Source organism: Cinclus cinclus, chromosome 1 (genome assembly GCF_963662255.1).
Source record: "Cinclus cinclus chromosome 1, bCinCin1.1, whole genome shotgun sequence".
In the NCBI taxonomy this organism is placed as follows: Eukaryota; Metazoa; Chordata; class Aves; order Passeriformes; family Cinclidae; genus Cinclus; species Cinclus cinclus.
This window is the reverse complement of record NC_085046.1, coordinates 50,249,970-50,273,880: the sequence shown is the minus strand read 5'-3', so window position 1 is coordinate 50,273,880 and position 23,911 is coordinate 50,249,970. Positions and strand designations below refer to the sequence as shown.

The 23,911-nt window shown below is 34.9% G+C and overlaps 1 protein-coding gene across 1 annotated transcript in view; it reads left to right on the top strand.

Moving 5' to 3' along the window:
• Positions 1–23,911, top strand: part of CNTNAP2 (contactin associated protein 2) — a 1,050,597-nt gene that overhangs the window by 504,904 nt on the left and 521,782 nt on the right. Inside the window, exons 6-8 of the mRNA XM_062510213.1 lie at positions 1,739–1,923; positions 5,109–5,252; positions 11,152–11,416. Coding sequence (XP_062366197.1) covers positions 1,739–1,923; positions 5,109–5,252; positions 11,152–11,416 — 594 coding nt within the window. The remainder of the gene's footprint in view (positions 1–1,738; positions 1,924–5,108; positions 5,253–11,151; positions 11,417–23,911) is intronic.

The window sequence follows — 23,911 nt, the reverse complement described above, 5'->3', positions numbered from 1 at the left end:
GGACCTGATGCCTCTTTCTTGTCTGACTTTGGTGTCTCTATGCTGTTTTCTATGTGTGTCTCCATCTCTGTCCCTTTCTTTTGCCCAGGAGAGAGGACAAAGTGTCTGAAAGTCTCATCTAGGCAATGAAAGGGTTAATACCTTTCCCAGACCTGCAGATGGTCATGTGATTCCTGCCAGGTGGCAGCCTGGAGCTATTTAAGATAGAGAGTCCTTCAGGAGCCACACTGGGTGGCCTAGGATAGCAAGGGTCTGGCTAGAAAGGAGTGGTGACTGCCTTGGCTGCATTCCTTTTGGGGGGGAGTGGAGGGAAAACCTCAGCCTGGCCTGGCCACAGCCAGACTAGTTAACTGCTGAATAGCCAGAACCAGAAAAAAAGTGAGATTACTGGGGAGATTCCTTTTTCATGTGAACATGTGTGTTCACAAAAGATGCCCAAACCCTCACATTGGTGTAACAGCATTGTCAGTACTAAAAATCAGACACCAATTGGTCCTTGTCAGGTCCAAAGGAGGCCACCCAGGTCCTGACAGGGAACTATTGCTGGAAATTCATACAAATCACCACACCGTGTGAGGTCCAGTGACTTAGTTTCAAGCACCAGGGACAGGGGGAAGGATGGGGAGACAGAAGTGGATTTAGGTTTCACTTTGCCCTGCATTTGACTTTGAGAAGAAACTGAGGCTCAATGACATGCATGAGATTCTATTATACTTTTTAACCAACAGGACCATTGGCCTTCCGCATAAAGGCAGGATGGTCATTTGTAGGGAAGTAATGGAAGTGCGATTTGACAGAATGTGTTTTCAGCATGCACAAACTTTAGTTTCTCATTTGCAGGCATTCTTGAAGGTAAGAAATTCTCAGCCTCAGAAATGCTTTAGGTCCTCATGTATTCAGAACATGGAAGATTGCATCGAGTTATTGAGCAGTGCAGCAATTTTTTACACTTACTACTGAATTAGTCATTTGCAGCTTTAGTTGGGATTCATGCTATCAAACTTTGCTGGCTTAGCTATGTCAGTCAGAAGGCAATGAGATGTGATCTCTGACTAGCACACAGCTACACTGGCAAAACCTCCTGGATAACACAGCAGAGAATTGCAAAATTGTACTCTTCCTAGTAGTTTGACTTTCAGAATAGGAAGATTGCTTCAGGATAACAGACCAAAATAAGATGTCTTAGCAGAAGATGGATTTTTGCTGTTGTTACCTCAGTCTGCACTGAGCCTTTTCCCCTCTGTTTGTTTCTATAATGATACTGGTGAAGGCCACAAAGCATAGGACTCAAGAGTGAAAGGGATTTTTTGTCAAAGTCTGTTACCAGGCTCCATGTCTTCCACAGCATTAATAAATCAGTACAGTTCCAACGCAGGTCAGGATCTGGCCCAGAGGTAACAGCTTTTCTTTTCTGTAGTGTGGGAGCAAAAGCAGAAAACTCTATAAAAACATCTTTACAACTGGAAATTGGTATTGCTTCTCAGGTTCATTTCCAAATAACTGCTATTATGAATTTATACATATATTTATACAGTTCAGTGATCAGATGCTTGCTGTATTTGGTCTAGCTATTTGTATTGGTGGTAACAACTCTCCACTGGGCAGATCTCAACTTCATAGCAGACTGACTTCCTCCAGTTTATTACATCTCTGGTATGATTCAGGTTAAACATTGACAAAGAGGAAGATGTTTGCCTAACTGGTATGAGGTGAGAAATGCTATTGTTTCTGTTCTCAGGCAGCAACCAGCTTGGCTCTATTTTTGGCCACACATCTGTGATGACAGGCAGCCTCTTGGATGATCACCACTGGCACTCCATCATCATAGAGCGCCACGGGAGGAACATCAATCTCACCCTTGACAGACAGATGCAGCACTTCAGGACAAATGGAGAATTTGATTACCTGGACTTGGACTATGAGGTAGACAGTGAAACTTCTTTCTTCTCATTCGGTTTGGTTTTATAAAGATAAGTCCAATAAGAAAGACAACATAATTTCTTTTCTTAATTTTTCATACATTTATTTTGATTACTTATTCCCTTATATTTCCTGAAACTTTCTTTCCAATAGTGTTCTCTCCTAAATGTAAATTATGTTTCTCTAAATTAGCCTACCAAGTCCTGTCTGGTATGACAATCATCTCAGCCCTTCATTTTAAAGTGGGAGATCTGTGTTATTCAGCAAGATAAGCATACACAATTTTAAAATCTCTAAAAGCAGCTGCTCTAAGCAGGAAGTATATTTTTAAAAGTATGGTGCAATCTGTTCCACTCAGGTGATAATTCTGCTCTTGAATCAGAAAGCCTTAATATGCAGTGATAGTACTTACTTGTAGCAAAAGAGCCAAGTTAGAACCTTTTTATTAATACAGATCTTGATCTGTCCTGTCTTAGGTAGGTGGAGACTTCCTTGTATTTTCACAAACGTGGCATCAGTAACTTAGAAAGAAGCAATGAAAAGTTAAGAAAGCTATAAGAAAACTTGTTTAATCGCTTGGTTAATGCACAAAAGTGCTGGTAGTAATTAAATGTGGATTTGTTGTTTGATTACACTACAGATTCAGCTATTATGAACTTGTTCAGCTCCTCTAATCTGTATACGAAATTCAACACATTGGTTATTGCAATCTTTATATAATATCTTCTTATGCTCTTTACTGTTTCAAATGAGAATTAATTTGGTTGGCTGCACGAAATATGTAATTTCCACTCTTACAACTTTTAAGATATAAGAGCAAATATAAATGATGTAATGGAAAAAAGTTTGAATTAACTTGTGTACTTATATTTTTACAATTTTTTGACCGAGAATATATGAATTTTTGAAAAAAAGTACTTATAACTATAAATGCTTCTGAGTCAAATATTTTATTACATTCAAAAAATGTCTATGAATTCATTATTTGCTGGCAGCTCTAATGAGAAAACCACAAGCAAATTTACCTGTACCTCTATTAATTATTGAGCACTGTAGATCTCAACTGAACTACTTAAAACTCATACAAATAGTTTTTATTGAAGTCTTTCAAGTGAATGAACTGCAGAAAAAGGCTGAATGCCATAAGCCAGGGTTGTGCAATTTGTGTACATCCATAAATATATGTAGCATGCTTATATAGCAAACGTATTGTGTATAAAAAGTGTACCACTAGTAAGAGCTGAATTCACTGCACTCACCTTCCCACCCTCTCTGTATAAAAGGATCTCACTGGCAGTCCTAAAAGATACAGTTCATTTTCCATATATATGGATCTCCTTGTGTTTAATTGAACTTGTTTGAGAATGTGTGTATGTGTATGTGTATGTGCGTGAGTGTATGCATGTATGTGAACATTTCTGTGGTTCATATAAACTCAAGAGACTTAATCTCTTCTCCGTCCTTTCTTCACTATTATCTTACTGCTTTTGGAGCTAGACACCACAGACTAAATTTAAAGGTGTTGTCTTTGTGATTAACAGGGAATAAAGTCAAAAGAATCAAAACTATTTTTGATAGACAAAATGGTATCTAGGTTAATCTCTTTCAGAAAATTTAAATAAACACAAAAGAAGAATAAACATTAGTTCAGATTGCATTTTCAAGATCAAAATGTAGTCCTGTAAGTTGCTCTTAACTCACTGTCGGTTACATGTTTTTTGCATTTTCTTCTTTTCTTTAAAATTCTTTATTTTTTAATTTAATTTTTACATTAGATCTAATCCAAACACATGAGTGTAGCATGCATGAAATGTTTGACAACCATTAAAATATTAAAGTCCCATTCTCTGTGTGAAGAGTTGTATCTTCTCTTAAGTCAACTCACATCAATTTACATTCATGAGGATGTCCCCACAAGACTTTTACACACCAAAAGCTGGTGTGTGTGATTTATAAAGGTTTTAGCTGTATAGTTTTCAGCTGTATAGTTTTAGTTCTTTGTATATGCCAAGTGGAAGCCTCCTCTTTGGGACAGAAACTGGTATCTCACTTGCATTTGAAACTGAAAATGTCAGCCTACAGCTCTGTTTTCCTGCTGTTGGTAATAACATACAGAAATGACAATGAGTAATGTTTAAAAGCTTTGTTCTGCCAAATCTCAGCAGTGGACTAAAAATTGATATTTTTCTGAACATTTGTGGGGCAGGAAAACAAGGTGTCATTACTATTTATGCCATCATCTAATCATATAAGCCCCTTATTCTTGGCATTTGGACTGCAAAATATTAATGAAAACATGTAACATTATTCACTTCCAATCATTTCCATAAAGACCATTTTGTGGCAGAGACCTGTATAGTCTCTATGGAGTTACAGAAAAAGAATTCATCAAAGATGAGCTCCTGTAGTTTGTAAATATTTGGGTTTCTAAACTTTTTAGCACTATAGATTATGGATAACCCAGAATCATTTACCCAGGGTAATGAAATTCAACTGTAAGACAAAAACCAATTCCTATTTGAGATGAGTCTTTGCAGTAGCTGTTTTGATCTTCTCTGAGATGATTTGACCAGAGAAATCAAGGGGTAACACCTCATGGAGTATTACTGCATAACAACAGCATGGTCTTGGTAGTGATAGATCCTTCTGCCTACCAGGGGATCGCATCTTTAACTGCGTGATTCTGTAAATTCTTCTGCATGAAGCAGCTATATAAGCATTAAAGCAAAATAGCATGCCACATTGTTGCCCACTACTGGTGTGCTGAACTCTGGCACATGGTTAGAAATGAGTGAATATTTTCAATCAGACTATCTGGCTAATTTCATGTCTACTTGAGTTTAGAAAAACATTGTGATGGAAATTTGTCCAAATTTCTTTGTTTGAAATGTTTATTTTCCAATAGCAATCAGAAGAGCAGTTCATGTATGAGTAACTGTGATGTGTGTCTGCTTGCTGTTTGGACAATTGGAATAATATTGGTTTGGGTACCATAAATAATTAAAATTAATTACAATTATTTTTCTGCTTTTGCAAGTTTGTTTTTTTTTCATACATTCTTTTTCTGCTAACAATGATGCCAGCTCTCTATTTTGCCATAGTTGTTCAAAGAACGCAAAGTACAACAAAATTATCTGAAAGTCTTTCCCATCTAGTAACTATCTACCATTTTTCTGTTTCATTTGAAGATAACCTTTGGAGGCATGCCTTTTTCTGGCAAGCCAAGTTCTAACAGTAGGAAAAATTTCAAAGGCTGCATGGAGAGCATCAACTACAATGGCAATAATATCACTGACCTTGCCAAGAGGAAGAAATTGGAACCTTCAAATGTGGTAAGATCATAATTTCATGGTCATCTGCCCTTCTGTTAATCTTTTTAAAGAAGACTGGAAGGTTTTTGAGGGTGTGTAGCTGATAGTCTTGTGTTATACTGCAATAATATAAAATTAAGCTAATTTTGCCACAAACCCAAATATCATATTGTATGTACATTTGTGACTTAAAAAATTTATTATCATCTAAGAGAATTTTATTTCTGGGGTCTTGTTTCATCTTTTAAAAATTAACCTTTAACCTATGTCAGATAGTTCTGGGTTTTGGGCTTTTTTTAAAGAAAATCAGCTGAAGCAGTAAGTGCTTTTCCCCTTTCTTCTCAAATTATAGTAGTCCAAAACCAGTGCAGACAAGATTTATTATTAAATGAATTGCAGCTTTCTTGTGGCTTTTAAATCCTGGTAATATTCCATACCTGCTGAGCTAGTTGGATTGATAGTGTGCAAAAGTCTTTGGATGAGAATGCTTCTGCAGTCTTTTCTAATACATCTGAAAAACCTCAAGATATTATACTTAAAAATCATTATTTGCTTATTAACATTACAGTGCTTATTAGCATTTTACTCTACATTTGCTGTTGGCTAAGTGTTTGTAACTGCTTTCATGTTCAGACTTGTGGCTTTATGGGCAGGGTGATCAAGAAAGAATGTACTTTAATTTATATATATTTTTTTAATTCTAAATGTTCTTGAAAATGCTTGCTGGCATATAAAGGCAATGTGGGTAAGAAATAAAAGTGTTATTGCTGTGACTTTGAGATGGTTTGAATAAGTTTTCAAGGCTTTTGTCTGTACAAGCTTACACACTTCACAAATTCCTACTAGCAGTATGTAGGCTTACACAGTTTCATTTTCCTTTATGTAATAAATTGTAAATCTATACATGCGAAGTGGTGATGTCATGCAAAGGATTATACTTGGATAGTAAAATGGAAGTTTCATGTCATTGTATGAACGTTATGACTAAATGGTCAAGGAAATCCAAAGGATGAGTATGTGATGTTTGCCTATATGACTGACAAATCCTATACAAGCCTGACATCTACAACCTTTTCTACACATAAATTTCATCAGTATTGTCAAAGGCAAAGAATACAATATATATTCCATTTATTAATATTCCAGTCTTCAAATTTTTTCAACCCAATCTAATGAACTCCTGCAACTTTTACTTTTTAATTTTTGTTTTTGCATACTTATATAGGATTTCCTTCCTGCAGGGCATTTTCAGGTTTAAGGTAACCATGATTTTGAAAGAATAATTCCTGGTTTATAAAATAATCTTTGTATAGGAGCACTCTTTCCATTTTGTTCAATCAAGTTCTCTGAAAGTTAGTAGGGCATATTCTTGAAGCCTCTTTCTGAACAGAAGTTCTGATAGTGCAATTCCAGTCCTTTAAAGTCCTAGCCTCTCAAAAGTGTGTCATAGCTAGCAGACATGCAACATCTCCAAAGTCTCTTAAAAATTATATTTCTGATTCTTTGTTTCTTTGTTTCTTTGTTTCTTTGTTTCTTTATTTCTCTCTTTCTCTCTTTCTCTCTTAGTCTCTTTCTCTCTCTCTCTCTTTCTCTCTCTCTTTCTTTCTCTCTCTCTTTCTTTCTCTCTCTCTTTCTTTCTCTCTCTCTTTCATTCTCTCTCTCTTTCTTTCTCTCTTTCCTTTTAAAATTCTGTTGCCCATAACATGAAAATAAAATACTCATAAGGACCTCTAGCAGTATTAGTGCCACATCAAGAGATGGTATGCTAGTTTAATTTGATGGTTCTGTTGATTTCCAATTCTGAGAATTACTAGAAAAATAGAAGTGACCTTTGTTTTCAGTAGAAATACTTAAATTGCTTCAGATCTTCAAAAACAAAATCAATTTTACTCTAACTAAATCAACATGGATTTTTTACAAATGTTTTTTACAAATAATTTTTCTCCTAGTTTTTAGCCTGATTTAGCAAGAGAAATAGACTTTCTTGAAACTATTGTTGTTGTTGTTGTTAAGCGTGTTTATGATGATGACACTCAAGCAATCCAACAGGGATCAAAACTCCACTGTAGGCGATTCTATACAAACACATAACAGGAGACACATACCTTCCCCCAAACACAGCATTATCTTAAAAGGCACAATACACACAATATAATGAGACTGAATAGAAGCAATCCGTGTGGCCATGAGAACTATTACAAAGAAAGCATAAATTCAGAGTAAAGAAGGATTTTAAAGGGGTATGAAACAAGAGAAAATAATAATCCTAGATGAAGACAGTTCAATTTTGGAAGTTATGCAGTGAAAGGGACTTGACAGATTAATTATACAAAATGAGGAGGCCCAGAAAATCAGAGATGATAAGATGATGATCTTTATTTTCTCTGAACAAAATAAAATTTAAAAAAAAAAAAAGTCTCTTATGCATACATGCTATAAACAAAAATTCACCACCAATCACCTTGTACTTCATTGAAGAGTAAGCATGAAATGACAAAGTTAAAAGTATTTTAAATTTAAATGAAGTCCAGTGCTGACTTTATTAACATATTTGATTTAGATTTAGAAGGTAAAGGGGAAAAATTATTTTGATTAATTTGTGATATTTAAGATGGCCTAAGTGTACAGTGCATTGCCCGTACTGTGCAATACATCCTGATTTAACAGGCAGTATAGTCTTAATAAACTTATTACCTGTCTTTTGGGAGCTTCCTATTCAACCAGTAGGTCTTGTAATTGGGAAAGGTGTTTACAATAGTATTTTACACAAGGGATTATGTTTGAATGTGGAAAGACAAAATTGATTTATAAGTAAATGTGAATCTAATTTTCCATGTAGATGAAAGATCATGGTGCACAGCTCAAGCTACACAAATTGTTTCTACCTTTTCCCTGTCAATGTAATATGAAAAATTCTCTAATAAGACCAAGAGTTTCAATATAAATGCACGGTATATATTTGACTTCCAGATGTCATTGCCCAGAAAACTATTCAGCAATTCACTCTGAATCTACAGAAAATTACTTCATTCTCTTTGAAAAGTTAAGAGGCTGTTACAGAGACAAGCTTCAGATTAACTCGAACCCTTGACCTAGAACTAGTGAGCAATCTATATAAGATGGGCTGTACTTAAAAGAAGAGTCATCTTGTGAACTACAGTCATAGAAGGAATCAATAATCCAGTTCATATTAATCTGAATAGTTCAGTAGGGAAGATACTAACAGGAAAATTAGAATTATGTGTTACTTTCTCCAGAAACTTTTAATGCAGCTAGGCTATTTGTGGGAAATGCATTCACTGATGTGAAAAAGGATTTGAATGCATTCAGTGCTATTGCCATTAATAGGTATTATACGTGCAAGTATCCAAAATATCAGGATGACAGGAGAGTGTCAACTGGATATAAAAGCCTTCTTGTAACAAGGAAATTGTTAGTTCCTCTTCCTAACAAGGCAGCAAAAGAAATTTTTATAAGTTTAACAGAATGGTCTCTGAGCCCTACTTAATTGGTATCTGTGACTGAACCATTAGATGACATCTCCCAAAAAATGATGTAGCCTTCTGTGTCTAAACAGGACTGCCTTAACTATGAAACAGGAGTTCTTTTTATGCATGGGGTGATCACTGCACTGAGAATGATAACCAAGGGCTACAGAGAGTAATTCAGACACTCTCCACCTTTTGTTTTTTTTTACTGTATGTAAAATTTGTGGTTTTAGCAGAAGTATTCCGTAGCAAACTTGGAAATATTTAGATTAAAACTACTCAAACAAATGAGATAACTATTTTGATTTCTTGCTTGGTTAAAGGTGTAAATTTAAAGATCTCTACGTAGCTTTTAAACCTCACCACCTCAAAAAAAAAAAAGCAAAACAAAAAGCAAAGCAAAACCACCAAAAGACATCCCAAAATTGACAAGCAGTTGAGCAGGGAAGTCTTTAGTCTTTACTCATTAAGTAGTTGTAATTTCTCTCATCACATACTTATCTAAAAGCTGTCTTTAGTTGTGTCAGCTAGTTTTTTCCCAATCCCTTGGATTTATATTTATTTTTAATCCCTGGAACCTGGGCACAGGAAAAGCATGTGACCTGTAATGCTGAGATTTTATCATAAAAATTAGGAACTAATTTAGGAGATCACTTTAAAGAAATCTCTAGTTCCAGATTACTGGAAACATCAGTGTTCCTTAATTGATCACAGAGGCTGCCAGCTTGATAGTAGAATTACTACTAATTCTACTGGCCTTTAGAAGTAGACTCTGTAAAACCTCTGATGTTCTGCAAGAAAAAAAGAGGTTGTTATTCAGAGTAATTAAAATATTTATCCTAGTGCTCAAGAATATATTATTTTTATCAATTTGTTTTTTACATGGAAATCCAATATAGGAGGCTGAAGCTGCCAGACCAGTTATATCTCACTATAATACAGATAAGATGTTCTCTGATTGTCTTCAAACATGATGGGTTTGGACATTGGCAAATGAGTGCTAAAACTTGCTTATTGATGTAATCCATCATCTCCAACTGAATATTGCTTCTCTAAAAATTTTGCTTAGGTCTTTCTTCCCCCAAATTTTAAGACACAAAGTTCCTATCTTGCTTCTAAGTTCTCTACTTTCCCTCAAGACAAACTGTCAGATGCATTTATACACTATTAATACAGAAATGTAGCATAAAAATCTAAATCACTAAGTCAGTAATATGGAATTTAAAAATAGTTATGCAATAAAGATGATGACTGACTTCTACTGGGATTCTGAACACTGCTTAGGTGGACGACATCTCTAAGCAACTATGTGTCTCCAAAAATGTTGATCAAGCCTTAATATTTTTTTAAAATGTACAAATAAATATCAGAGGAATTGCTATTTTAATTTTAGTAATAATTTCTGTACTGCATCAGCTAAGTCTTTCTTTCCAAATAGAACTAAAATTGCCCCATAATTTCCACTTGCAACAGTGTATGAGAAAGCCTAACCATAGGACAGGATCCACTTTGCCACATATTATAGGAATTATTCAGCAGAGGAAATTTTCCTGTTATATTTGCATTCATTCAGTAATAAGTTAATTCTGGACATAGATTACTACAAAGTATGATTTCTAAGGAAAAAAAAAAAGGTAATATCCTACCAATATCACCAAATGGTAATATCCTACCAACTTGGACTTTTGTTGTGAGAAATTACATGAAAACCAGACAGAAAAATTCATGTCCCTAATTGTAGTCTTATTTACAGACACATTTTAAAGCCTTGTAGGTCAATAAATTTGACTGGATCTTTTGTTTATTTCCTGAAGAATAATATTTTACAGTGTAGAAACTGCAGTTTCTTTTTCAGACTAAATTATTTGCTATTCAAAAATATTGGGTGTTGTCCATGATCAGCTACTCCAAATCCTTCTGCTTCATTAATTGAAATATTAGCATATGTAGTATCATTTAGTTGAAAACATAGCACAGAGGCTGACGGTTCAGATAATATACATGATTATTTTGGTACATCATGAATTGTAGTGATTGACACATTGATATCAGGGTATTTGGAAGTCTGCACACTTTTTTTTTTTTTTATACTGTTCTGTTATATTCTTCTGTGGGGACCACAGACAAGCCTAAGTTTATCTGTGATTAATTTCTTTATCTTTTAACTAGAAGTATTAATGCTTTCATTGAAGCTTGTTCTTAGACTGCAGCTCTTCAGGGCTTACTGCCTGTTATTTTCTGCACCTACAGTACAAAATATAATGGGGCCATTGCTAGAAAAAAAAAAAACAGCAAAAAACAGCAACTATTATAATAGCAACAGTAATGATAACATTAATAGCCATAAATCTTACCATTTTGCATTTTTTTTGTTTGTTTTATTTTTTTTTATTTTTTTTTTCTCTCTCTGTGTGTGTATGTGTTTTACTTAGGGAAATTTAAGTTTTTCTTGTGTGGAGCCACATACAGTACCTGTCTTTTTCAATGCCACCAGTTACCTTGAGGTTCCTGGTCGTCCAAGCCAGGATCTGTTTTCAGTCAGTTTCCTTTTCCGGACCTGGAACCCAAATGGACTTCTTCTCTTCAGCAACTTTGCAGATGACCTGGGAAATGTTGAGATTGACATAAATGAGGGCAAAGTCAGTGTCCATATCAACGTCACCCAAGTGAAGAAGAACCGGATAGACATCTCATCGGGTAAGTGTGTTTTGGGTTCTTTCAGTTTGGTATCATTTTGGTTGGTGTTGCTTAAAATCATTATGTACCTAAAGACTGGAACAATTTTTTGCAAACTTTAGAATTTGTATGGCAACTATATTAAATCCTTAACTGTTTCACTGAGTAAGAGGTATGAGAATGTTGAAACTGTTGTTAGATTTAAAAAAATATATATATATAAAAATGATCTTTTTCTGTCAAGGAATCGCCCCATATCTATGAGGCAGCATTTCTTGTTTCTTCTTCCTTCTGTCTTACAGTTTTCTTTGCGAAAACATTTGGTTTCAAAATGGGAGTGTACTGCCTTTCTAGGTGTAGTCTAATAATTAATTACACTGCTCTAATATTTTCCAACAATTATGGAATCTCTCCTAAAAAAAAAGTAATCCATTTTTTTATGGTAAGAATAGCATAATTATTTGCATGGATTTTTAGATCTGCATTGTTAGCCTGCAAAAACTTAGATTCATTTCAATACTTCATTGTTATTTTGTTGTAACAGGCATATCAGTGCCTGTGAAATTAATTGTGTGTGTGAACATAGTAAAAGAAAATATGACAGCTGCCAGGTAAGGCTGCAGAAAGAATGTTGTTGTTGTACAGTAAATATAATAGCAAACTTCTTTCCCCCCCCTTCTGCAGGGAATTAACAGATGTCATTATATAAACCTACTAGGTTTTCTAGAAGTCAAAATACTGATAAAAGGTGCACAATTTTTTCACTGGTTATTTTTATCACCTGTCAAAGGAGAATTTCCCATAGTCAAGTGTGTAGACTTCTGCACATGTAGGGTATGAATAATTCTATAGGTTATTAAAAGACTCTACTGGGAGGCATGCAGCCTGGTTGACACAAAATATTAGACTAACAAAAACCACAGCCTTGATGCAAGTCTGTTTTGGGTTTCCTATCTGCTGCATTTCTGCCTGCCACCTGTAATAGCATATTTTTTCAGGAGCAAGTTAAAGTCTCTGAGTCTTTTTTTTATATATATATATATGCTTCTCACTTGCTTACATTAGCAACTTTAATGTCAATTTTTGAGTTAACCTGTGGACATCAGTACTTCATTCTGGGTCACAGTGTAATGCTGGTTATAGAAGCAGTAATTGTACTGACTGGTAGGACTCACATGAAGAGCTGCAAGCTGATGTGCAGGAGGAAGAGTCTTGTTCCTTCACAGCTCTTAAGTTAAGGTACTTATATGGAACAGAGTTCTGGTTTGTCTGGTTTTATTTGTCACAATTTTTCTAACTTTCTAGATTTCAGGTAAACAGATTATTCTAGCCTCCCAATTTTTCATATACAGGTGAATTCCCACTTTTCTCACTGGTTGCTGGGCACAGCTAACCTCCTTAACTAACTACTGTTTTATAAAGTGCTTCTTGATGACTAGGAGGGATCAGACAGTAGGAGAAAAAGGTTTTCTTGTTGACTTGGCAGAACTTTCATACCTAATTCATGTGAGCATTTTGTCTAAGGAGAGAAAGGAAGCTGCAATTTTATATATTTTGATGACACTTAGCAAAAGTAAAAATGAAATAATTATGTATAGAAGTGCAGTGAATGAAGGGATACAATACTCTAAAATTATCAAATAGAAAGCAGGAATTTTAAACGTTTAGCTTCTGGTAAATACAGTGATCATGGGAGGTTGCATAGCATACTGTGGGAAAACATTTGGATAATAGTAGGTGATTGATTGGAATCATGAAGCAGACATTTCTTTGCATTTAATATCAGAGAAATGGACAGCTGCCATCAGCAGTCTGTTCTTAGCAGTTTTCTTTGTCTCCCCTGCTGTCTGTTCAGTTTTTGTCAGACATCATTTTTTCACAGTGCTAGCAGATCCCCACTAGAGTCTTATTTCATGTTATCCTTTTGTCTTCAAAAAGGCACTTAATTGTACCTTCATTTATATAACTGCCTGTCCTACCTGCTGGAGATTTCACTCTATTCAATTCTTCATTAAATTCTCTCAGTCTCTTGATCAATTTTCTTCATCTTTATTGGGAGAACAAGTCATCCCATTATGTTACTCTTGGAAAAAGTAAAAGAAAAATTATATTGTTATAATTATTAAAATGGTCTTGTATATCTGAAGCTTCTTCACTCATTTGGAGTTCAAAATTATCTTTAGTATGAGACATTTCTACTGTCTGTCATGCATTAGTTATCTCTCACTCTGATGTTACTACTTTAAAAAAAACACAGATAGTTGATATTTGCATCAGCAGTTTCTAGAAAATTTTCTATACATATTTCTGGTTTTGGCAAAATACATGTTATTTTCTTCTTCAATTGTGTTAGATACTGTTTACCTTGCTTATTCTTTTATGCCTTCAGTCACTTTCAAACCACAACCTCAACTCTCCACATCTGATAATTAAATCTATCCATTTTATGAACATTTCATATCTATTTTACATGAGCACAAAAGAGTAAAGGATGGTTATATATATTGTAGTATATAGTTAGTATGATTTTTTGTGTTGCAATTAAAAAGCAACTGACTTTTGTGTTGACCTGCACACCAGAATTTCAGGTTTTAATTGACCTGGCTCTAAGTTGTTTAACAGTGACCAAATGACCTGTCCTGGCCTTCAGAGAGGTATTGGTAGAGGCAATAAAGAACTGGTAAAAACCAGTAATAAATGTTTTACTGTGTTAGTAAGGTGTATACAATGATGCCCATAAAAAAAATGCTAAGTGTAGCAGAGTATTTTACATTAATATGCATATGAGCTTGCAGTTCATATTACATATGAAAAGGACAAAGATGATTAGCTCTCATAGTTAGACTTGCTGCCTGATTTTCTTCCTGAGAAAGTTATTTTCATTTTTTTTCATCATCTTACCAATTGTACTTTCAAAACAGGTTTCCAGACAGTAAAAAAAAACCCTGCCGTGCCCAGCATTTTGTTAAGCATCCAGTGAGCTCTGCTTAGCTGTGAATAGACTGGCAAGACTCTTGTACAAAGTCAATAACTTTGATTTTGTTTTTTTCTTATGTCCATCTCAGTAAAATTCTACCACCATTTGATTGATGGGAGTTGTATTAATAAACTTGCTGTTAGTAAGAGGAAAATCAGGCCCTGTGAGAGCTGAAATAAAGATTTAATTAGAAGAAATAAGCTACTGACTGTGCAGAATTACACAGGTGAAATACTTAAAGCTTGTGTATAAATCAAGAGTTAAACATCCTATTGACTTTTTCTCTGCAAAGTAAACTTTGATTAATATCTTTACAATTGTGAATGCCCCATCTTCAGGAGAGAATCTCAGAAAACACTCAAGAGATTTATCTTTACTGCTCTGCATAATTTTGGACTAAATTCTGGTTGTGTCATTATAAGATTCAGAAAAACCTAGAAATTGTTGGATTTACACAAAGGATTGATGGAAACAATGCTAGTCTGACAAGATGGAAGAAATATATGGTCTTGCTTTTGGAACTTTTTGAAAGCAGATTTCCAATATGGTTTTGCATATTAAAGGATTCTGATATTCTGCTGCAGTTTCGTTTGAATATATACTAAGAACCTACTCAATATTTGTAATCTTGCAATTAGAATAAGCTGTTGATGAAGTTGTATTTATAAGCTTCAACAAGCTAATGTCTTCTTTCTTGAACACAGAAAAATCAGCAACTGGAAAATGTCGTACTCTCAAGTGTCTCTTGCTTATAAAAACTTTTATCAAACTTTTCCCAAAGCCATATGCAAATGCAGTTCAGTGCTGGGTTAAGCCACGGCCTGTGTCCCAGTTGCCTCCTTTCCTTCCACTTATTTTTATCTACTTGCTTTGGCAGCTTAACCCAAATTCCTTCCTAAGGAAACCAAACTTTTCTGAAGCTTTCAACACGGGAAAAAATGGATAACATTAAAAAACACAGAGAGGATTGCTTTGCTCATAGTAACATTCAAAACAACACTCCTGAGGAATCATCTGACGGCTTTACAATGCGTTTTTAAAGCAAACCTCAAATCCCTGTTTCAATATAGAATAGAACGTCTCTGTCTCTTGAGAAAAGGCTGGGTTTTCATGATGGCATATTCTAAAATAATCTCTTGATTTATCTTCTGTTTACTTTCTCATTCATCTTTTCACAGGCAGTTTTGACCTTTCATATCTGAGCATTCTCTGCTCTACTTAAATACTAGGTGATGTATGGATATCTTTTGGATTTTACCCTGCAGTACAGATAAGTCATTGCAAAAAGGACATAATCCCCTTCAGCCCATAAGAAACAGAGAAATTCTCAGTGTCCAAAATCTGCCTTTAACTTGAATTCATCTGCTTGAAGCTTCTTTTTTTCCTCCTCCAACTCTATTAGTTAACATATTGTATTAGCTACTGCTCAAGACTTCAGTTCAGTTCCTCCTGTCAAGCATGAACTTATTAAAACTAGGGATATTAATATCTTTCTGTCATATTTATCTGTATTAAATAAATCAGCCTTCTCCCTGTGGAATCCCTTGGAAGCTTTCCACCCTTCTGTCTTCCTCATAGATCTCAAGTCATCTGAATTGCAGTTCATCTATATTTTAGACCTTGGGTTAAGATAGCATCCTTCAGGTAATAAAATGTCTCTCTCTGACAGATCTAAAGTGGTTCTCCTCCAGTGACAATTCCTTGGGGCACTTGATGTGGGAATCAAGAAGTATTTTTGTCTTGGTGGTTAAATAAAGGCTTAAATAGGGAATATGTATACACAGAGCACAAGTGCACTTCTTGTGGGAAGATAACATTTCCCACCAGGTCTTTCGTATATTATTGGTAGTATGATATACACTGAATGTTAGTAAGTGGAGACAGATACCCCTGAGGCATTTGTCAGAATGACAGAGAGGAGAGACAGAAATTCTGTCCATAAAAGACAGAATGATGACTTAGCATCAGACAGGTCTGAATATTAGAAATTTAGAATGTTCACAGATAGCCAAGTTTGTCCCTCTGTTTCTCTCTGTATATTTTTGGCTATTGACCTTAAACAGTGAGTGCAGCTACATGAATAGGCATTTGTGAGTTTGAATTTCACATAACTGAGACACAGAAATACTTGTAGTAGTTATAGTATTTTATCATGTATTTTCCCTGTATAGCATCTGTTGGTATAGATGATATATATATGGTACAGCATCTCGGAACAGTAGACTCAAACCAAACAGATTATGAAATAGAGTTCCTAACTGCAGGCTTTCTTTTTCTAAGAAGACTGATCAGTATAGTTCATGGGTTTGTGAATTCTGCTTCATCAGTCACTGACTTTTACTGCAGAGTTCCCTAAAAAGCACAAGCTATGCGTTCTAAAGCATAGATGGTACCCTTTTCAGATATTCCCCTGAGAACAATGGAACTCCACATTGGTTGCACTGACACTTTGCAAGGATGGAGGAACCCAAGAACCAATAAACTAGGGTGTTGTCCTTCTCAATTTATATAGGAGGTTGAAGTTGAGTTTACTTGTTTTGGTCTTATTTCCTCTGGGCTGTTGAACAGAGTTAGATGGGACCTCATCATTATTTTAACATGAAAGATACAATAAGGCTTTTTACAACTACTACTTGAACACTTACTGTGTTGCTCTGAATTTCCTTCAGGACAAAAACTGTGAAATAGTCAGTAGTTAAATGATAATTCTAACTTGCTGCTAGAAGAAGTGTAATTTATGTAAGTAGATCTGGACAGAACTAGTTGGAAACATACCCTTCTAAATCCTTTTTTAATACAGTAAGTCTGACAGGAAGTGGACTCAATTTTTGTTGATTTCCATGTTGCCTTTTCTTACTACACCTGCATCAGTTATTGCTAGTCTGGTTCTAGGCAAGTCTGTGAATATTTTGGTTTTAACTTTGATGAATGAAAGGTAAGCCCCTTAGCTTTTAATACTACAGAGGTGCCTAATATTTTGCAGTTACCTTAAGAATACAGATTTTTATTTCAGTGGATTCTCTGTTCACATATTTTTGTTGAATGCAAAAGAACATGAAGAAACTTGTCTCTAAAGATTGGTTTATCAAGCCAAAGATGTTTACTTAAAACCAGCATTACCTTTTGGATCAGAAAGATGGTGTTGTTGGAAAGGACATAAAATATATACTTAAGTTTACATTTTAAAGTCTTCCAGGATTTACATGTACTGATCGAAGTGAATATGTGGGAGTTTTTATTCCATTATTACTTTCTTTTTAGATTATAATAAAGAAATAGACAAAGGGATATAATAGAGAGTGGAGCTATAGTTATATTTGTTGTGATTATGCACAACCCAACAACAGCATTCCCAGAACACAACAAAGTATTCATATAATGTAAAGGGAAATGAAAGGAATGTTTTCTAATATCAGAAAGACTGCATATCCAAAATATTGTATGCTTCCCTCCAGTATGCTGGTTTGCCATCTCTGCCTCTTCCTCCATACAGGTGGTTCTTGGAGAAAACCCATTTCCAGGATTCCCACACCTGTGCTGACAATGGTTTGTCATAGATGACAACATGATGGCAACCACACAATAAGGTCATCCAGGTCTTTCAACAATGGTACAAATACCTCCCAGCACCATTAAATTTCCTAATTGTGGAAAAATATGGATTGCTGTTAATGACAGGATGTAGTGGTTCTTGTAAACTTTTCTGTAGGTTGGTACTACTGGAGAAATGTGATTGGACTTTGTGCTGTTAGCTCTTTAGTTTACCTTGTAGCAGATTTAATTTTTAATACAAACTAGTGAGAAAAAGTACAAAATCTATTTGAAGTGTGTTTTTTACTTTGCTTCTATTTCAGAGAGAAGCAGTTGACTAAACACATCTTGTGATAACCCAGCATATGATTAACCATTTCTAATAACTTAAAGATATACTGCTACTGCCTATTTAGTTTAGCAGTTATGATGTTCTCTAAATAGCTACAAGTAAGTGAAGTAGCAGAAGGTAAAAGGAATATAGTCACTTTTTAATGATAGTATAAGTTGCAGTCACTGTACCATTGTGCATATATAGCCATGTGTCAGTCAGAGAGTTTGCTCGGCTAATTTGCCAACTAGAACAAGCAGGAATTTATTAAAAATCACAGATCATTATTTGGTAAAAAAGTAAAACCATTTGAATGGATTCAGGAAACCGAGGGTGCTGCTTGTTTCATCTCAAGGTCCTGTTGCTATAACTGTCACCATTGGATGGAGGCTGCATCATTTCTAGGATATCATCTTCATATGGGATCAATAGTTTCTCCACAGTCAGCACAGAGATCCAGGAGTAGTTCAGTAGTTAGACTGTTCTGGAGTCCATTATGATAGACAGTATGGACAGAACATGTCTTACTCTGCCAGCCTGGCTTGTCCTCCAATGCATCTCTGCAAGAGTTTTCCCTCTTACAGATTCTTATGCCCCTTCCTTCCACCCCTCCTCCTTCTGCACACACAACATATTCTAAATGTCGTTGATTAAAAAGTGCAAGAGTCACAAGTTATGAGGTAACCTTACTATTATACACCACTTTGAGAATATTATGACTCTAAAAATGGGCATCTCTTCATAATGTGTCTGTGCCCCAAAGAAGGACACGCAGGGTCAGGGGGAGAGCTGAGCTGTTTTGACAAGGCTGCTGTAGCTGTGGCCATGTAATGCTAATGACATGACAGGCAGGAGCTGTCAGTGTTGCATAGTGTGGGCATCTGGATTAACAGGGTGAAGCACCAGAATGAGGGTACTGGTCCAGAGACACCTCCACATGCTGTATAGTGGGGTCAGAAATGGATCATTCCTTGGCCCTTGCTACAAAGATGGTAGAAACACATCCTGCCTTGTTTCAGACTCAAGAAACTACAGCAGAGAGGGTGAAGAATAGGAGGTGACTTACAGATGTAGAAACAAAAGGAAAGTTCTCAGATTTGGAAAAATGCTCTGCCATCACCTCATTTACTCAAAGTTTGTTGTTTTAGAAAAATCTTTGGTGGGCATAAAACCTTACTGGTGTAAAAAAGCAATTGTTATGGTTTTTAAAAAGAAAAGAGAGGGGAGAAGAAAAAATAGTGGAGATTCAGTCTCCAGTTAGAACATAAGATATTCAGTTTCTGTAAACTTAGAAAAATGTTTATGGACAGATTGGGAGATCAAAGGTCTTGAACATATACTATGTAGCAGTGTTTTTAAAAAATGGTACAGAGCCTACAAGCAGTGTGCACAACACTGTGGTATGAAACTATCAACTATGTAAATTAAACCAGTGAGTGCCCTTTTCACCTTTTCATCTTACCCAAATTCAAGGAAAAGAAAGAAAAATTTTCTTTGCTTTTAAAGTCAGTATTTGCAGCATTTGTACTTTGAATAAAACCAGGTATAATAGCCTTTATAGAGCTAATGTCCTTGCAAGTAATTTGAGATTTTTCAATTTTTAATTTTTATTCTTATTTATCAGTAATCCTCAACTAGGTGTTTCACAACATCTCTAGCCTATAACTTAGAAGAAAATTATTGAAATTCATTACAATATTAAGCACAATTCTTCTTCGGGGGAAGCACAACCTAATTACAGGCACGGAACTTTAATTTATGTGTAGGGAACTGACACGCAATATCTTATTTTTCATTGCTATTCAGGAACCTGGAAAAGAGATTATTATCTGTGACAGATTTCTGGCAGTCCCTCTTGGTTTGATAGTGTTATTTTAGAGAGAAGAGAAAGTCACTTTTGAAAATAATGAAAGGAAAAGTTGTCAAGCATTCATACATATTTTATGCGGCATAAAATTTAAGTGCTAGAAGAAAGATTCTGTTTTCAGTCATGCCATTGCAAATTCATGTTGCTTCTGTTGACCTCCAGGCTTGCTTCAATGACACAGAATGGCATCTAGCCCAAAGGATTAATTTTGTTTTTTTTTACACAAGCAATGCAGTTCTTGTAAGTCAGCTTGGCCCTTGCTGGGATTTTTTGGTTAGCACAGTCATGCACAACTGTGATGTGTATTTTGGCACTTTGGCATTTTCTACTGACATTGGCAGAACTAAAAGCAATTTCTATCAAAGTACTTTTTTGAAATGGCATCAGGCATAGTCTGTATTGTGTATTTTTTTGATGGAAGTGGTAACTCTGCTGCAAAAATTGACTGGGGTAGAAAAACATTTTCTAGCTGCATGTAGCTCGCTCTGCCTTTACTCTGTTATTGTAAAAGATGGTGAGTCCCTTCAGGCATTTTTGCACATTGTTTTCATTTCCAAATGTTGCTGAAGCAGCGTTGCATGAGCACTGGGGTGAAACAGACCAACCAAAGTGGTTTGGTTTCTGTAAGCTGAATGGAAGATGATAATGTCTTTAAAAAGCTTATTCATTAAGTTTATATATTTGATAGGGAGAAAAAACATCTCAATTCTCTTACTGTGAGCCAACCACAGTAAAATACAAAGTTTATTTTAGCAGTGACCAGTGTCCACACAGACACTGTTTCACTGAGGAGAAGAACAAAATTCTACATATATCCTTTGCAGAGTATTTCTTTATTAAAGAAAAACATGTTTAGAGTCATCACTCCCCCTATGTTTTTCCACGAAGTATATGAATGTACAATGAATTTGAGGGATTCATTATTTTAAAATACAAATATATCTTTGCTTTCTTTTTGCAGATTCAAAATGGTGGAAAATGATATTGCATGCTCTCAAATATAACTGTTTCATTGATTAACCTTTTGTAGCTTTTATAACAGCTTATTTTCTGCATATTAGCACATACATTAAAACAAACTGCCAAGTGGAATCAACTTTCCCAGAGTACTAGAAGGAGATTTCTAGCAGAAGAAAGTAACATTCTAAACATTCTGGTGTTGGTACTTAGATAATTACCTGAGAAAACAGTAGTAGCTCATGCTATGTCTCTTGGTTCTGGAATTTGCAATACAGGGCTGATATTCTTGAGTGTCCTGAGTCTGGGGAAGAATAATGTGGTGCAGAGGAATCTTTGGGAGACTTAGGCTGGTTGCTAACAAGTTGGAAACAAGTGATGGTTCATCAAATTTGCTGTGTGATAAAGATTTGCAGTATGTTAAACAAGAATATGTTGTCCCAGGTGAATAACATTCATCTTCTAAAGCATCTTCCAAAGGCACAGAACTAAGCCCAACACATATCTGCCTTCTTTACCTTCCCAGGTGCCTGTTAAACATATGCATATATACATTTATAAATATATATCTATATACACACTCACACACAGATGCTGTTTTATTGGCAGTCCCCTGTAGAAACAAGTCAAAAACCAAACCAAACCAAACCAAAAAATCCAATGAAATTACTAAAACATTTCATTTTTCCTTGGCAGGACAACCCTGAGTTACATTTCTGGTGAACAAACATGAAGCACTAAGAATGCACTTACCTCTTCCACATTTTTCTTTCTTTCTTTCTTTGACTAGTACAGTATGGAATGAAATGTTATTTTCTGATTTTGTTTGCAGGAAAATACTGTTATGAATATGATGTTTGTTACATTCTTTCTTTTAATATAACATTTCCTGTGGCAGGCTGTTATCTTTGGGAAACTTTTGTTTTCAGCTTTATAAATGTGACATTTTAGAGTTCTGTTTCTTGCTGCAAGTAAGGATTAAAATAACATTATGTTAATAGTATTAACTAATTTTGCTATTCATAATAAATAATTATGTTACTGGAAGCATTATAGTCCAGCCTGTTCCATATACCATTCTGCTGGATTAGAATTTTGAGTGTTACTTCTTCCTCATTTCAGGAATCTTTGATCAGTGTTATGGGTTATTAGATTCCACAAGTCTATTTCATAATTAAAACAAGGTCTTTTTGCTTTTAAGTAATGATGAAAAACCCCATACAGAAGCAGTAAATATGTGAAATGCAATCATCCAACAAGAAAAATCCACTTACACCATCCTAAGCAGACATTGTTCTTACCTATTGCTCCAGTGCTCAGCAGCTGGATACAACATCTTAAGTACTTTTTTGTCACAAAGACTGAGTGTCCATTACATTTTTTGAAGGGTTCATCAGGCATTTTCAGTATTAGGTCTCCCTGCCTTTCCTGTAATCATGAATCAGAGCCAATGTAACCAGGATTTTTGTAAGTGGTGAGCCATTGAACAGTCATGTGATAGGGGAATGCATGGGAAAACTTGGATTTTCACAAGCAGGATTTTTCCCCAAGATTTTCATGTTTTACTTTGTGCTACTGATATTCCATCATTATTTCTAAGAGTGAGCAGAAAAGGCTTGTACCAAGGAAAGAGATGTTAGATGGATCATATAAGTGAGGCAGATAGAGACTGGGAGAGGACTTAAGCCAATGCTGGATAAAGATTTTTGGCAAACATGCTTTTTAGATAGATAGATAAATACATAGATGAAAATATTATATTTGTTTTATGTCTTCTATTGTAGAAATATTAGAAAGAAAGTGCTAGAAAGTTAGAAAGAAATGTGCTAGTTTACTACTTCCTTATTTTACTGATTATTTATGGAATCTTTTATTCTGCTCTGGTTTGTTAACACAGATGTCCTACTTATTCCTCAGTTACTACAACTTCCTTAGAAGTTCCCTTGCATATGATGTCAAATTCCCACTAACGAATATGCAGAGAAAATAAGCTTTGCTAATGTACAGGCATTTGCCATGTACAAACAAATGAAGAAAATACCTTAGCTATTTTCATGTTTAAAACTAGGTGTTATTTTTATGGAAATAGTCTGAAGTCCAATATGGTGTCCTCAGAATATGTCCTCAGAACAGTTTCAGTATCAACATTGAATATATAGATTCAAGTGGGAAAAGGAAGTATACAGTTCTAACGACAGGCTCAATAGTAATGGATTTTTTTATTTTTTTCCCCTCTTTTTTTTTTCTTTTAAACAATAGTTATGTTAAATATGTAGCTCTGGAGTTTGTTCCTTAAATTCAAATTCTACAGAACTTTTTTAAACCATAAGGATATAACCTCATTAAATTCTAACAGAAGACAATTTTAAAAATTTTTTAAAGAATTCAGTAATATTTTGGAAATCTCTTTTAAATGGTAAACAGAATAACATTCAGTACTGATGCTGCTTTTATATTTATAGTACCTTTAACAGCTCTCTCTTGTATCATATTTTATATGCACAAGAAGAACTTTTCCTTTCATTTTAATTATCTATGGAAAAGACATTTGTATGTTCAGTTATATCACCCAAGTGTTGCAAAGTAGAATTATTTCCTAATGTTATTAATAGTTTCTGTGAAATTAGTTTTCATATATAGAAAAATGGATATGCATTGTCATAAAAGTGATGAGCACACTGTAGTAGGTGTAAAATTAAAGAACGTACCTCTTGCATTATTCATAATTTCAAAGAAATTGTATTCTTAAATAACATTTAATTTTCTGAGTATCACTGACATCACTACAATAGAGCTGAATAGAAAGACAGCATCATATTCAATAGCTCAAGTTTAGTTTGGATCAAAACTTGC